This window comes from Nicotiana tomentosiformis, chromosome 4, assembly GCF_000390325.3.
Source record: "Nicotiana tomentosiformis chromosome 4, ASM39032v3, whole genome shotgun sequence".
Classification (NCBI taxonomy): domain Eukaryota; kingdom Viridiplantae; phylum Streptophyta; class Magnoliopsida; order Solanales; family Solanaceae; genus Nicotiana; species Nicotiana tomentosiformis.
Window position 1 is genome coordinate 77,629,482 of NC_090815.1, and position 15,376 is coordinate 77,644,857.

The 15,376-nt window shown below is 39.0% G+C and overlaps 1 protein-coding gene across 1 annotated transcript; it reads right to left on the minus strand.

Moving 5' to 3' along the window:
• Window positions 1–11,784: 11,784 nt before the first annotated feature.
• Window positions 11,785–13,573, minus strand: LOC138909985 (uncharacterized). Its single transcript, XM_070201203.1, has 2 exons — window positions 13,516–13,573; window positions 11,785–12,404 (listed from the first exon to the last, which is right to left on the minus strand). Exons 1-2 carry the CDS (start codon window positions 13,571–13,573, stop codon window positions 11,785–11,787), a joined length of 678 nt encoding a protein of 225 aa, XP_070057304.1.
• Window positions 13,574–15,376: the final 1,803 nt, after the last annotated feature.

Below are 15,376 nucleotides of genomic sequence, written 5' to 3' on the forward strand. Positions count from 1 at the left end.
GCGGATGTGCAGTCTGAGGGGATCATTCATATTTTAGAGGATATGTTGAGGGCATACTCTATTTATTTTGGGGTTCAGTGGGACCAGTTTCTACGTCTAGCGGTGTTTTCCTACAACAACAGCTACCGGCCGAGTATCCATATGGCACCGTACGAGACTTTATATGGGAGGCAATGCAGTTCACCAGTTGGTTGATTTGAGACTAGTGAGGCTAGATTGTTGGGCAAAGATTTGGTTCGTGATGCTTTGGAAATGGTTAAAGTAATTTAGGAGCGGGTTCGTACAACACAGTCCAGGAAAAAGAGTTATGAGGATAGGAAGGTTCGTGATATGGCTTACATAGATGGTGGAAAGGTTCTTCTCTGGGTTTCACTTATGAAGGGCGTGATGAAATTTGGGAAGAAGGAAAAGTTGAGCCCGAGGTTTATTGGACCACTTGAGATCTTGGAGAGAGTTGGGGAGGTTGCTTATAGGCTTGCATTACCTCCTAGCCTAGGGGGCATATCTAGTATTTCATATTTCCAGGCTTCGGATGTACCATGAGGATAGGTCGCATATTTTAGACTTCAGCATGGTGCAACTTGATGAGAATTTGACTTATGAGGAAGTGCCGGTGGCCATTCTAGACCGGCAGGTTTGAAAATTAAGATCTAAAGATATTCCTTTATGAAAGTGTGTTAGAGAGGTCAGCCGATTGAGGAGGCTACTTGGGAGTCCGATTCCGATATGAGGAGTAGATACCTGCACCTTTATACTAGTCCAGGTAAATTTCTATGTCCGTTCAAGGATGAACGTTTCTTTTAGAGGCAGAGAATGTAACGACCCGATAGGTCGTTATGCGTAGTTTCCCTTTTTGTGTTTCGAGACCTCGCATAGTTCTATTTGATAATTTATGACTTGCATGCGTGGTCCATGTTGATTTTTTAAGAAAATGTGATTTTGACATTGAAAATGGCTAGAGTTGACCATGGTCATCATTTTTGGTAAACAATATCAGATCGGTATTTTGACAATTCCGGTAGGTTCATATGATGATTTTGAACATGTAAGCATGTTTGATTGGGGTCCCGGGTGACCCGAGGCCATTTTGGCACTTTATGTGGAAAATTGGAAAATTGAGTTTAAACTTTAAAAATCTTGAGTTTTAATGATCGATTCTTGATTTTTGATGTTATTTTGATGGTTTGAACTCACGAGTTTGTATAATATTATTACACTTGTATGGTTGTCCGAATGGTAGCTCAAGGGGCTCAGGTTAGTTTTAGATGATTTTGGATAGTTGAAGCAACTGGTGGTGTTGCTGAACTGTAGGTCTCGCATTTGCGCGGACCTATTCGCAAATGCGAGCATCGTATTTGCGAGGTCAGGCTCATATTTGCGATGTTGGGCAAGCGCTGGGCACTTCACTTTTGCAAAGTTAGAGTCGCTTTTGCGAACATGAGTCCATCGCATTTGCAACTGTTGTGTTGCATTTACGACACTGAGCAATTGATTAGCATCTTTGCAAATGCGAAGCTTGGTTCGCTTTTGCGATGGATGAGACCTTTGCAATTGCAATGGTTGGGTTGCATTTGCGACAACTGGAAGGCTCAGGCATTGATTGCATTTGCAATCAGTGATTCGCATTTGCGAGCATCGCAATTGTGAACAAGTGTTAGCAATTGCAATACCTGAAGCTTGGTAAATATTGGAAATTTCGGGACAAAGCTCATTTTTTGAAACCTAGACTTTATAGAGGCGACTTTTGGAGAGCAATATTTTTCCAACTTCATAGGTTAGTATCTTTGACTTGTTTTCATTCAATTTCTTTTACTTTTTTTATGAATTTCACTATCAAATCTAAGATTCTTAGAGTAAAAATTGAGGGTTTTGGGTAGAACTTAGGAATTTTATAAAATTGAGATTTAGACCTCAAATTGAGGACGAATTTCGAAACTAATCACATATTCAGGCTCAAGGGTGAATTCGTAATCGAGATTTGGTTTTAATTTCGGATTTCGAACTGTGGGCCCGTGTTGACTTTTTGTTAACTTTTTAATTATGTTAAAGACTGAACCTTTTTCTTTTTAAGCTTGTTTTGACTTTTTTCAACAATATTTGATTCGATTGGTTTGGAGGCTTGTTCTAAAGGGAAAGCAGTGTTGGATTGTTGATTTTGTACTGGAAAGAGGTAAGTGTCTTGGTTAACCTTAATTGAGAGAAATAAGGTATAATCGAGTCTATTTGCTATGCGATCTATGTGTTGGGACAGCGTATATGCAAGGTGACGAGTGTATATGCATAGGCCATGGGATATGCATGCGAGTAGAATTAGTTTTATTTTTGCCATGTTGCTCTATGTATTATGTCTTCCATGCTTTAGATAGATTATATGATTCTTTAATTCCTCACATTCGTGTTATTTCCTATACTGGTATTTTTGAGATATTGGGCATTAAGATCGTTTAATTATTGATTATATTTTGGTGCTAAATTGTTAGAAAATTCTCATATGACAAGTCGTGTTCAAATACTATTATTGATGTTGGATATGATTCCCACCTTGCTTGGTATTGTGTTGTATATGATGCTTGGTGAGGAAGAATGAAATGTACGAAGGGTGTTGTCGTGCTTGTGAGGAAGAGTGATTGTACACGAAGGGTGTTTCCGTGCATTATTCATATATTGATATCATTGCACGAATGGTATTTTCGTGCTTGAGTGAAAGTGAGGATATGCACAAAGGGTATTTTCATGCTTGCTATTATATTATTATGTGAGGATAAGAGTAAAAGAGTGAAGGGTGATGCCATGCCGTTTGTTGATTTCATTGCTCCTTACTTTGATATTCGGTATTTGGACTTGACTTTGTGATTTCGTTATCTACTTTTGAAAGGTTGTTCTGAGTTGTTGTAAAACTACATGTTGAGGCTTACTTAGTGACACTTTACTTTACTTTCCCATTTTATGCCCCTTTATTCGTGTACTTGATACCCTTTTACTTGCTATAATCCCGTTGTTATACTTGATACTTTACTTGTTATTTCATTACTTCTTAATATATAATTGCATAGGTTTATTGTAGGTGTCTTATCATAGCCTCATCATTACCTCGTCGGGTTAGGCTCTATACTTACTGAGTATATTAGGTCAGTTGTGCTCATACTATACTTCTACACTTCTTGTGCAGATCCGGACAATGGTACCAACGATGTCCAGAGAGGTGCTTAGCATATACCAGTCAGGTGATTCGAGGTAGAGCTGCATTCCGTTTGCAGGCCTTAGAGTCATCCTATTCCTATTGTATTGTTTCTACTTTCTGGACAGTGTTGTGCTTCTTTCAACAATGTATTTAGTAAACTCTAGTAGCTCATGTACTTGTGATTCCGCGTCTTTGGGATGGTTGATGTTAGTGTTAGTTTTAAACTTATCATGCATATTTCCGAGTTTCTTTTATGCTTTGTTATTATCCTATTGTTAGTCATTTATTGCAATTCTTTCATATTTTTTTTGTCGTGTATTGGCTTGCGTAACAAGCGGTATTAGGCTCCATCATGATTCCGATTGGTTAGGATTTGGGTCGTGACACTGATGTGGTGCGAGAGACCAGTCTAAAAAGGTCTTCCTCGCATCAATGAAGCTAATGGCATGGAATTATCGAGGCTTGGGTGGATCCTTTGACAGTTCATAGTTTTAAGGAGATAATTAGGCTCCACTTCCAAGATATGTTGTTCCTTTGTCAGACGAAGAACAGAAGGTCCTGATTGGAGAGATTGCAGAAAAAAATTCAAATAGAAAATATGGCGATTGTTGATCCGGAAGGGCTTGCTGGTGGTCTTTGTTTATTTTGGACTAATATTTATAAGGTACGCAATATTTTATTACATTCTTTTTATATTGAAGCATTTATTTATTTTTATCATGTAAATAATTATTTATTTTGGTGTATATATGTCTATGCTAGTACAAATAGAATTGTGCGTAAAGAATAATGGAAAGAATTGCAAGTTAAGACAGTGCAATGGGGACTCAATTGGATAATAATGGGAGATTTTAATGATATTGTTGATGAATCAGAAAAATTGGGAGGTAGAGTTAGGGACCAACAGATTTTTAATGACTTTAGGAATAACATAGGAGCAGTAGACTTAGATTATAAAGGTAAACCATAGACATAGTGGTGCTTTAGAAGGGATGATGTGCTAATTCAAGAGAGGTAGATAGAATAATTGTCTCACATGATTGGCGATTAATATACAATCGAGCAAATGTACTTCATATCTAGATCTGATCATGCAATATTGTGCTTTCCTAAACCTTTGGGAGAAAAATGAAAAAGAAGATTTTATTTTGATCAAAGGTGGATAGAGGAAGGAGAGGTGAAACAAATCCTAGAACGAATTTGAGGTAGAGAGATTGAGGGGTCTAGACAATTTAGAATGTGCTGAAAATTAGGAAATGTAAGTTTGCATTATTAGCTTGATTAAAGAAATGTGGAATAAATTTGAGGGAGAGAATAATGGATTTAAAAAAGCAAATTGAGATCTTAAGGAATGACACTGTGGAGATTGATGTTAAAAGAATAGCAGTCCTAAAATAATAACTAGGTCAGGCGTATAAAGATGAAGAATTATATTGGAAGCAAAAATTATGACTACAATGGTTGAATAAAAGTGATAAGAACACTTCTTTCTTTTATATGGCAATTGTACAAAGAAGAAGGAGGAATTTAATAAAAGGGTTGCAGAAAGATCATGGATCATGAATTTATGATAATGAACGGATAAATGATGAAGTTGAGAGCTTTTACCATAATATATTTAGTACATCTTGGTCAGACTCAGAGAATGCATTATGGGAGGATATCTGTCACGATCCAAATTTTTACCGGAGCCGTGATATCGTCTAACACTGCTTGCTAGGCAAGCCAACAACCAACATGCAAAAATAAAGTTTAACAACAGTATTAAATAGTCTGAAAAGTGGATTAGCATAAATAACTGAAGCAAAATAGCGATACAACTGAAAAATCAGCTAACAATCTGGTGTTACCGAGTACATTAGCCTTATAGAATAAGTAAATAGAATGATCTAGATAAAAGTACAATATTGTCCGAAGAACTAAACAGTAATAGCATGATATAAAAAGGGGAATTCAAGCCCTTCGAATGGTACAGCAACGCTATCGCAAAATCTCCAAAGGTCCGGATACGGCTCTCTAGCAATCGCCTCTACCAGCAACACCTAAATCTACACATAAAGTACAGAGTGTAGTATCAGTACAATCGACCCCATGTACTTTATAAGTAGCAAGCGCAACCTAGGTTTGAAAGTAGTGACAAGGTTGGCAAGGTACAATATTCACTTCCAACAATCAACAATAACAACATAATAATAGCAAAATAATAGCATCTCAAGAATATCAAGTTCATCTCTATCACATTAAGAGGAAAATAAGCATGCTTTCCAAATAATCAATTAAGACATCGACTTTAAAGATATCAAATAGCATGAGAAAAATGCAACTTTATGCTGCATGACAAGTATTCATACCAAATCAATAATATCACAGTTTAATCTTCAAGCGAACACAATCTCTACACATATATAGTGCCTGGCACAAATACCCTATAATCATACTCTCAACACGCGCATGGTGCCTAGTTCAATGCCCCTGAAACATCACACATACATACACTCAACACTATATGGGTTCCTGGAATAAAGCCTCTCACTAAGCACATATCAAGTGCCTGCACTCACACTATTATACCTGACTTTGAAGGATCGGATCCTAGCCCAAGCGCTGATCGAATCAAAGTCAATTATCAATATCATTATGCCCACTAAGGGACCTGATGCAAACATTCCGAAAAACCAAAATCAACACGAATCTATGGCCTAGAATCAGTCATCAATTCGCTCATCCTTAATATGCCAACTTCTTACAGTATCATAATCACAATACTATATGGAATATACCAAAGTGCCACAACTCAGCTCAAAATAATGCCACACACGCTCAAGGACACTATCAACATGTCAGATAACATATAAGAAATACACAGAGATAGAGATATAGCATACATGTATAATATCATGACTGAAAAATAAGACTATGGTTATGGCAAATAGCTCGACATAGCAAAAATAGCTCTATCATATCTCAAACAGGTAAGCAATGGCCTAGACATAATTTCTAGCATGAATAATAGCTCACGTAGTCAACAAGAATATAAAACATGTTATCAAAGAAATCATGATAGCCAAACAAGGCATATAATATCCAAGGATCTACCTGAATCATGAATGATCACGGTGCGCACATATGTGCTTGCTACCTTGAATATGCGTCACACACTCCATGTATAGCAAAATTCGTAACCTACATGGAAATACCCTCAAGCCAAGCCTAGGCAAGATACTTACCTCAAATGCACAAGAATCAATACTCCAAAATTCCCTCGCCTCGCGAATTGGCATCTGGTCAAATCTAGCCAAAAATAACTCAATAATGTCAAATAAGGTTATAGGAATCAATTCTAAGAAATTAAATTTTGGTCTTTATCCAATTACACAAAGTCAACCATAAAGCCAACATGGGCATGCTTTCCGGAACCCAATAAACGTCATAAATCCCGACTAACCATTCAAATAGGAGTCTAAATATAGAAGTCTCATCCAAATCCGACTCCAAATCATGGTTTAAATCTCATTTATTCACTCTCCAAATGTTAGCACAAAAACCCTCAAATTCCATCTTCAAATCCCATAATCTATATATAGTAATTCATGGGGAATAAGATAATATCAACATCAAGTAAAAATCACTTACCCTCAAAGTGATGATGAAATTCTCCCCAAATATTGCCTCTAGCCGAGCTTCAAAACTTCAAATAGTGAAAAATAGACTAAACCTTCGATTATAAAATCGATTTTCGCATTTGCGGACCCAAATTGTTGCTTATGCGACATCGCATCTACAGGAAAACTTCGTAGATGCGCAACCCACTTAAAACACCGACCAGTCACTTTTGTGGAGAAATATCCGCTCCTGCGGAGCCGCTGTACTGTCATGCCCTGACCTAGAAGAGTGCGATCGGTGCTCAACAGAGTTACCCCGGTCGAGCAAGCCTACACAATGCCATCTACCCAACTCACCCATGAATAAAGAGGAGAATACATTCCATTAATTAGACGGTAAGGGGTCATGTTTATAACACCGGTTCATTTCCATAAGTTACATCATTAACAAGTTCCCAAAATAGTACACTATACACTCATAGTTCAAGTGGAACAGATGATGCAATTACAACATATTTAGTTTAACTTTTCCAAAACAAGATACAAACCACGTAATGTCTACGGAGCCCCTAACAGAAATAAAAGAGTACTAAGACAGTGCCGACAATAAGGCCCCGACTATTCCTCAAAATGCTATGTATAAAGGACAAGAGATACATGACCCCGGAATAAAGTGGGGCTCACCAAGTCAGCTGAGGAGAGGGTGTGTTGCTATCACTGATCAATATCACCTTCTATGGAACCACCTGCATCCATTAAAGATGCAGCGCCCCCGGCAAAGGGATGTTAGTACATATGGAATAGTACTAGTATGTAAAACTAAATACCCTCTTAATAGAATAAATAACAGTAAACAGAAGAAAACATGAAATCATTAAGAGGCACAAACAGTTTCAAGGTGTCAAATTAGGGGAAAAGTAAATTTCAAGTGAGTTTCAATCTTTTAAATTGGGAGATCTTTAGCACCAATACACCACCGTATTTTTAGAACGGAGTCCGATCTCCGCCCCCGTATCACCCCAAGACATCCACTCATAATACCACCATGTGCGCGGTATGGAGTCCGATCTCAGTCCGATCGGCTAAGCCGTCTCACCACAATGCCGTGTGGATCAACATCACATCATACCTCACTAGCAATAATCTCATCATATTTAAGGGGAAACATATCAACACATCAATTTTATCCCATATAAGGGGAAACAACCTCATCACATTAACATGGGGATTTACTCCTCAATCACTTATACACCAGCATGTGTAGTTTCGGGATTAAGTTATTTTGATCTACCCTTCCTCGGTGACTAAACGATACTCCCAAAGCATTTATTATTAAAAGGATTCACAACTTATTTCAACATTTTTGTTCTCGCCTCTTTGTTTCATTGGCACTAATGGCCGCAAGTGTAATATCATTTTTGGCACGTTGGCCATATTTCATATTTTATACTTACTGTTTCACTTTCAAATATCATCACGGATTGTCGACAACAAACATTTCTATTCAAGACTCTAAGTACACATTTGAGCAATTAAAGGTCTTAGGCACAAGTGATTTCTTACACAATTTGACATGATAGCTTTCATTAGAATCACGTTTTCAAGTCATAACATTGTAACACACAGCCCATACTTAAATCACCTTCTAAAATAGTAACTCAACATAACAAGAACATTTGGAATCCTATTGAACGCATATATCTTTTGATGCAAGGCTTATTCGGAATAATCAAATTATAATGAGCAACACGGGACTTACAAGGCCATTGTGGGGTTCAATTCTAAAAGAGGAGTTTAGCCAACATACCTCGCTTTGAGCTTTCCATAATTCACTACACAGTTCCAGAAATCCTAGCAACTTTGATCTATTTAGAGATATAGCAAAATTGAACACAAATTAGGAAGGAGTTCATGTTTCGAGCTCATTTGAGCATTTTATCGAACACTAGGTGGGCATTATGATTTCTAGCTTCTCCTATGGTGGATTTCCTTCACTCCACAACCCAAGGTCTACCCATTTGAGCTCAACTACCTTCCCACAACTCATGATTGTACATGCATGCATAGTGTTACACCCCATAATTTCGTACACGAAAGTACGCCATAAATAAATTGATGGAAGCTCGGAAATGAGATGTTACATCCCGCATTTTCATACGTTAAAGTTTCGTCGTAAGTTAATCAATGTAAGTTTGGGAATGAGATTATTTTGAGATCATAACCATTATGCTATTTCAAACAAGTGATACGTAAATTCGTGAAGGTGAGAGGGTAAGCGAATCGAAAAAAATAAATTTTCATCGAAGTTTGACAATTGGGATAAAATACGGCCCGAGCTAAAATACCCAATATTTATAGACTAGTGTCATACAAGGTACCACATGAGCATAATAGTGAGGTGTACAAAGTGTGTTAAAAGTGAGTAGTATTTTAAGTAATTTGAGATAATTCCTAATTATGTGGATAATTGGGTAATTATTGATTTTAGGGGGAGATTAACAATTAATTAAGATGTTGGTGGTTAATTGGTTGGGAATGGATGAGCATTAACGTGGCAGACAACAAGTTACAAAATGTGACTCTTAAATCATTTTTCAAGGTGGCAAAATTTGTGAGATTATGTGGCTTAATCATACCAAGTGTGGATCCCACACCCACTTATATAAAAAGCCTCTCAAAACCACAAAATTGAGGCTTATGACTACATGTAGTAACAGATGGAATTCAAAACTTCTTTAATTCACAAAAATGAAGACATTTACATTTTCAAGTAATAGATAGCTTCAACAAGAAAATTTATTTAATATTGTGATCAAATTTATTATTGAGCGATGGATTAAAAATTCAGCAAGATAACGATCTTAAACAAAAATTTCATACGAAGTTATACTGAGTAATAGCAACGGAATTTATAAATTCTAAGGGAGCACAGTACAATATTTCTTAAGAATATCATACGGATTTTTTTCCTACTTCGGTCCGCCATTACATGTTGTCACAATTGATGTGTGCTAAAGGGATTCTCAAGAGAATCGGCTCAGGTATGTTAAGGTTAAGCCCTTCCTTCATTTTGTCATGATCTCATAACTACATGTGTTTGATAACGAGGCATAAAGAGAAGTTCATACTCCCGAATTTATATACATTATCCTAGTCACATAAGTTACAGTATTCTCCTTTATCAGGAATTTGTATTCAATTGAGTATTGTCTTCTTCCAGTCAAGAGAGCAGAGGGTCTCTATATATACAGTATTACAGTATTTTGACCACCATCGAGCTATAATCGGTGGGCAGGCCCCTATTGGGCAACCTCTGATCAGATGGTAAGTTATGTATCGAGCCTACTGCGGCCGAGCGACTATGAGCGAGCCCAGCATGGCCAAGATACAGAGCCTAGTATGGTCGAGTGCCTATGAACGAGCCTACTACGGCAGGACAGTTACACGTTCCGAGTCTTATAGGGCCAGACATCTATTTTATTTACTATATTGAGAGAGTTGAGTCAGTATCAGCAGGTAAGTATATCTCCAGATCATCTTTGACTCCCAGTTACTTTCAGTTATTATATTATCAGTTCAGTTTCAGCTTTCACTTATTTTATTGCCTTAAATACTCGGTACGTTATTTCATATTGACGTCCCTTTTTTTGGGGACGCTGCATTTCATGCGTGCATATTTAGACAGACAGACGAGTAGATCTCCTCAGTAGGTGTTGCCCGAGTTCAGCTTTATCGGTAAGCTCCACGTCTTTCGGAGTTGCCGGGTCTAGAGTTTTATGTACATCTTGTGTATATATGTATATAGGTTATGGGTAGATCGGGACCCTGTTCGGATCATAGTACATCCATCACTAGAGGCTTGTAGACATATTCTGTCAGTTAGTGCAGTATGTCGGGCTTGTAGTAGACCTTGTATGTATATTTTGTTGGTTTGTCAGCTATAGTAGTTGTGACGGCCTTGTCGGCCCAGTTTTATATTGATGTTTAGTTAGCATTAGCTTCCGTTCAATTTTATATTTTGCTTAGAAAATTGTCTTGCAATGTGGCCACGACCAAAGTATGACATTATATGTTCAGAGTCCCTTAGTCGTAAGTTGGTACGCAAGGATAGGTGAGTCACCGGGTGCCGGTCTCGTCCCCCAGGTTCGGGGCGTGACGCATAGATACACTCTCACACCCAAGAATCACACCCTCATTAACCATCTTCTACCCCATATTCGAAATTGAGACTAAGACATGGAACCTTACCTCTTGGATGAAGAACTTGTGAGTTTCTCCTTGTGAATTTTCCAACTTTGAGTAAGAATTGATGGATAGTAATCTTAGGAACTTTCCCTCTCACTCTATGGCACTTCTTCTCTCTAAAACTATCAGGTTTTTACCTTACAAATGTTCTTCAACGACTATATATCGAAATACGGTTGGGTTAAAACAATTAGAAAAATAAAGCCCCGATGCAAATCTGCGATTGCATATGCGACTGCATAACGCTTCTGCGTCCCACATAATGGCCCTCCAGCACTGGGGATTTCTACTTCACTCTGTGACACGTTTGCGGTTTGCAGACCAATTCTTCTATCGCATAATGCGACACAGAACTTCCCTCTGGAAATTTTTATGTTGGATCTGCGATGGATTTTGCGGCCCGTGAAATGATTATGCGGCCGCATAATGGTCCTAAATTTAGCTCAAGTTTATGCTTCATTCTGCGGCAGATCTACGGTCCGCAGAGTGGACCGCAGAAACGCCCTGCTTAGTCCGCTCTACTTGCCCGTCAGCCTGTGGATGGAAAGCTACTAAGATTTACCTGAGTACCCACCCCTTGCTGAAATGTCTTCCAAAAGTTAGTTGTGAACTGTGCCCCCCAATCAGAAATGATGGAAACTGGAGTGCCATGCAGCCTAACTATTTCCTTGATATACAACTGAGCATATTGTTCACTGTGTCTGTGGCCTTAACAGGTAAGAAGTGCGCTGATTTCGTGAGTCGATCCACAATCACCTAAATTGAGTCGAACTTGCGAAGAGTGTGAGGTAGTCGTACCACAAAGTCCATATTGATCAGCTCTCGTTTCCACATCGGAATTTCTATGTTACGTGCCAACCCGCCGGGCCTTTGGTGTTCGGCCTTCACTTGCTGATAATTTGGACATCTCGTCAAAAATTCTGCTACATTCCTTTTCATATCATTCCACCAGTAGACTTTCTTAAGATCATGGTACATCTTTGTAGAGCCCGTGTGCACGGAGTACCTAGAAGTGTGAGCCTTGGCCATGATTCTTTCCCGGAGACCATCCACATTTGGAACACATAGTCGCCCTTGGTACCTTAGGGTACCATCATCCATGCCAAGAGAAAAGGCCATGGTCTTATGTTTATGAGTCCGCGCCTTCAATTGTACCAACAATGGGTCATTGTATTGATTTTCCTTGACTTCCACAACAAGCGATGATTCAACCCTATTTTGCACAATCACTCCTCCTTCACTAGTTACCGCAAGAAGAACTGCCAAACTAGCCAACCGATGAACCTCCTTGGCCAACGACCTTTGATATGCCTCCAAGTGAGCCAAACTACCCATAGATTTCCGGCTAAGAACAACCGCTACAATATTAGCCTTCCCTGGGTGATACAGAATATCGATGTCGTAATCCTAGAGTAACTCAAGCCATCTTCTCTGCCTCAGATTTAATTCCTTCTTGAAAATGTAATGAAGGCTTTTATGGTCCGTGAATATATCCATGGACCCCATACAGATAATGACACCAAATCTTCAATGCAAATACCACCGTCGCAAGCTCTAAGTTATGTGTTGGATAGTTCTTTTTATGATTCTTGAGTTGCCTAGAAGCATAAGCTATCACCTTGCCATGTTGTATTAATACACACCCAAGTCCGATTCTTGAAGCATCACAATATACCACAAACCCATCTGTACCCTCTAGTAGAGTCAACACCGGTGCCGTAGTCAATCTTGATTTCAACTCCTGGAAGCTCCTTTCATAAGCATCTAACCATTGGAACTTAAACGCCTTCTGCGTCAATTTAGTCAATGGAGAGGCAAGAGTAGAGAACCCCTCCACAAACTTCATGTAATATCTAGCTAAGCCGAAACAAATACGAATCTCCGTTGGGGTAGTAGGTCTAGGCCAATTCTTTACCGCTGAAATCTTCTGAGGATCAACCTTAATTCCTTCTCTAGAGACAACATGGCCCAAGAATGTGACAGATTCAAGCCAAAATTCACATTTCAAAAATTTTGCATATAACTGGTGTTGATACAGAGTATGCAAAACTGCCTTGAGATGATCGGCATGGTCCTCTCGACTGTGTGAATATACCAGAATATCGTTAATGAACACTATCACAAAGGAGTCAAGAAAAGGCTTGAAGACTCGATTCATATGATCCATGAAAGCTGCCAGGGCATTTATTAGCCCAAAGGATATTACCAAAAATTCAAAGTGCCCATACCGGGTCTTGAAAGCTGTTTTTGGAATATCCTGCTCCCTTATATTCAATTGGTGATACCCAGATCTTAAATCAATTTTTGAGAAGTACTTAGCACCATGCAATTGGTCAAAGAAGTCATCTATCCTTGGCAGTGGGTACTTATTATTGATCATGACTTTGTTGAGCTGCCGATAGTTAATACACATTCTCAGTGACCTATCTTTCTTCCTTACAAAAAGGACCTGTGTGCCTCAAGGCGACACACTCGGCCGGATGAAACCCTTCTCTAATAAATCCTTTAATTGGTCCTTTAGCTCCTTCAACTCCGCTGGTGCCATTTTGTAAGGTGGAATAGATATAGGTTGCGTGCCTAGCATCACATCAATCCCAAAATCAATCTCCCTGTCTGGCGGGATACCAGGGAGCTCATCCGGAAAGACCTCCAAAAATTCATTCACCACTGGCACGTACTCAAGTGTAGGTGACTCAGCATTGATGTCCGTAACTCAGACCAAATGGTAAATACACCCCTTGTTGATCACCTTGATGGCCTTAAGGTAAGAAATAAACCTACCCTTCGGCACCACATTATCCCCCTTCCATTCAATAACTGGCTCATTTGAAAATTCAAATCTAATGGTTCAGGTTCAACAATCAAGCTTAGCAAAACATGAGTAAAGCCAGTCCATCCCTATTATTACATCAAAATCAACCATCCACATCTCAATGAGATCGGCCATGGTGTTCTGACCACGCATTGTGACAACGTTGTCCCTATGAACCCACGCGGCCACAATAGACTCACCAACCGGAGTAGATACGAAGAACGGCTCATGAAGTTGTTCCGGTTCTATCCCAAATTCCATAGCAACATAGAGAGTCACATATGACAAGGTGGAACCGGGATCAATAAGAGTATATACATCATGAGATTAGACAGTCAATATACCTGTGACGACATCTGGAGAAGCCTCTGAACTCTAGCGACCCTTCATAGCATAGAAATAGCTGGGGTCCTCTCGAACTCTATGCACCACCCCTAGCTGCACCATGCCCTACGGGTGCTGGAGTGCCTCGGGTTTTAGGTAACATTTTACGGGGCCTTACATGTACGATCAATTTGCACTTCTACATGAGTGCTTCTAAGTTGATAGTTCCATATTTGTGACTCCCCTGCCCAGGGTAAGTTCCTCTTTTGCGGAATCCTCCACACACCTGCTATCTCGCACCTGCGGTCAAAGCTCTGCAGGTGCGACACAACAGAACCATTTCTACCAACTTTAACCTGAATGATTCGAAATCCATCTGAAACACTCCTGAGCCTCTCAGGACCCCATCCAACTGTCACGACCCCAATCCCCCTCTGTAGGATGTCGTGATGGCACGTAGTCTCTAACATACATGAAGAATTGACAGAAATAATAATAAAACTCCCAACTAAACCAACGTCTATCATTATAGGATTCCACAATACAACTGAATATAACACCAAAAATGTAGTGACACTGAGTCATAAGCTCTACATGAGTATACGGAAACATCCCTATACAACGGTATATATGAAAGGAGAATAAAGTAGAAACTATATAGAAGGTGACTCCGAGGCCTGCTAACACCGACAGGTATACCTTGAAGTCTCTGATCTAAGCTCAACTCACAGATGCCTAGCTTGTTATGAAGTACCTAGATCTGCACACAAAAAATGTGTAGAAGCGTAGTATGAGTACACCACAACGGTACCTAGTAAGTATCAAGCCTAACCCCAGTAGAGTAGTGACGAGGCCAGGTCAAGACACCTACTGGAATAAATAAAGAAACTGAATATGTCTAGTACATAATAATAATGGAAACAATGGAAATGATACAATGAGGAAATATATCAAGAATAGCTACACTGAAATTAAGGCAATTAAGACATCACAGAAGAAACACATAATAAAAATGCCGAGGAAATGATACAGACAAATACAAGTGATATAAATGAAATATAGCAACAAGAATCACTACCGAGGTACCACCTCGTAGTCACTTTTCACAATCAAAATTCACAGTCTTTCCTTATATCACAGCGGGAGCCTTACATTTAGTTTTAAAAATCATTTTTCCGAAATAGCTACCTGCATTTTAGCCCACCTTATCAC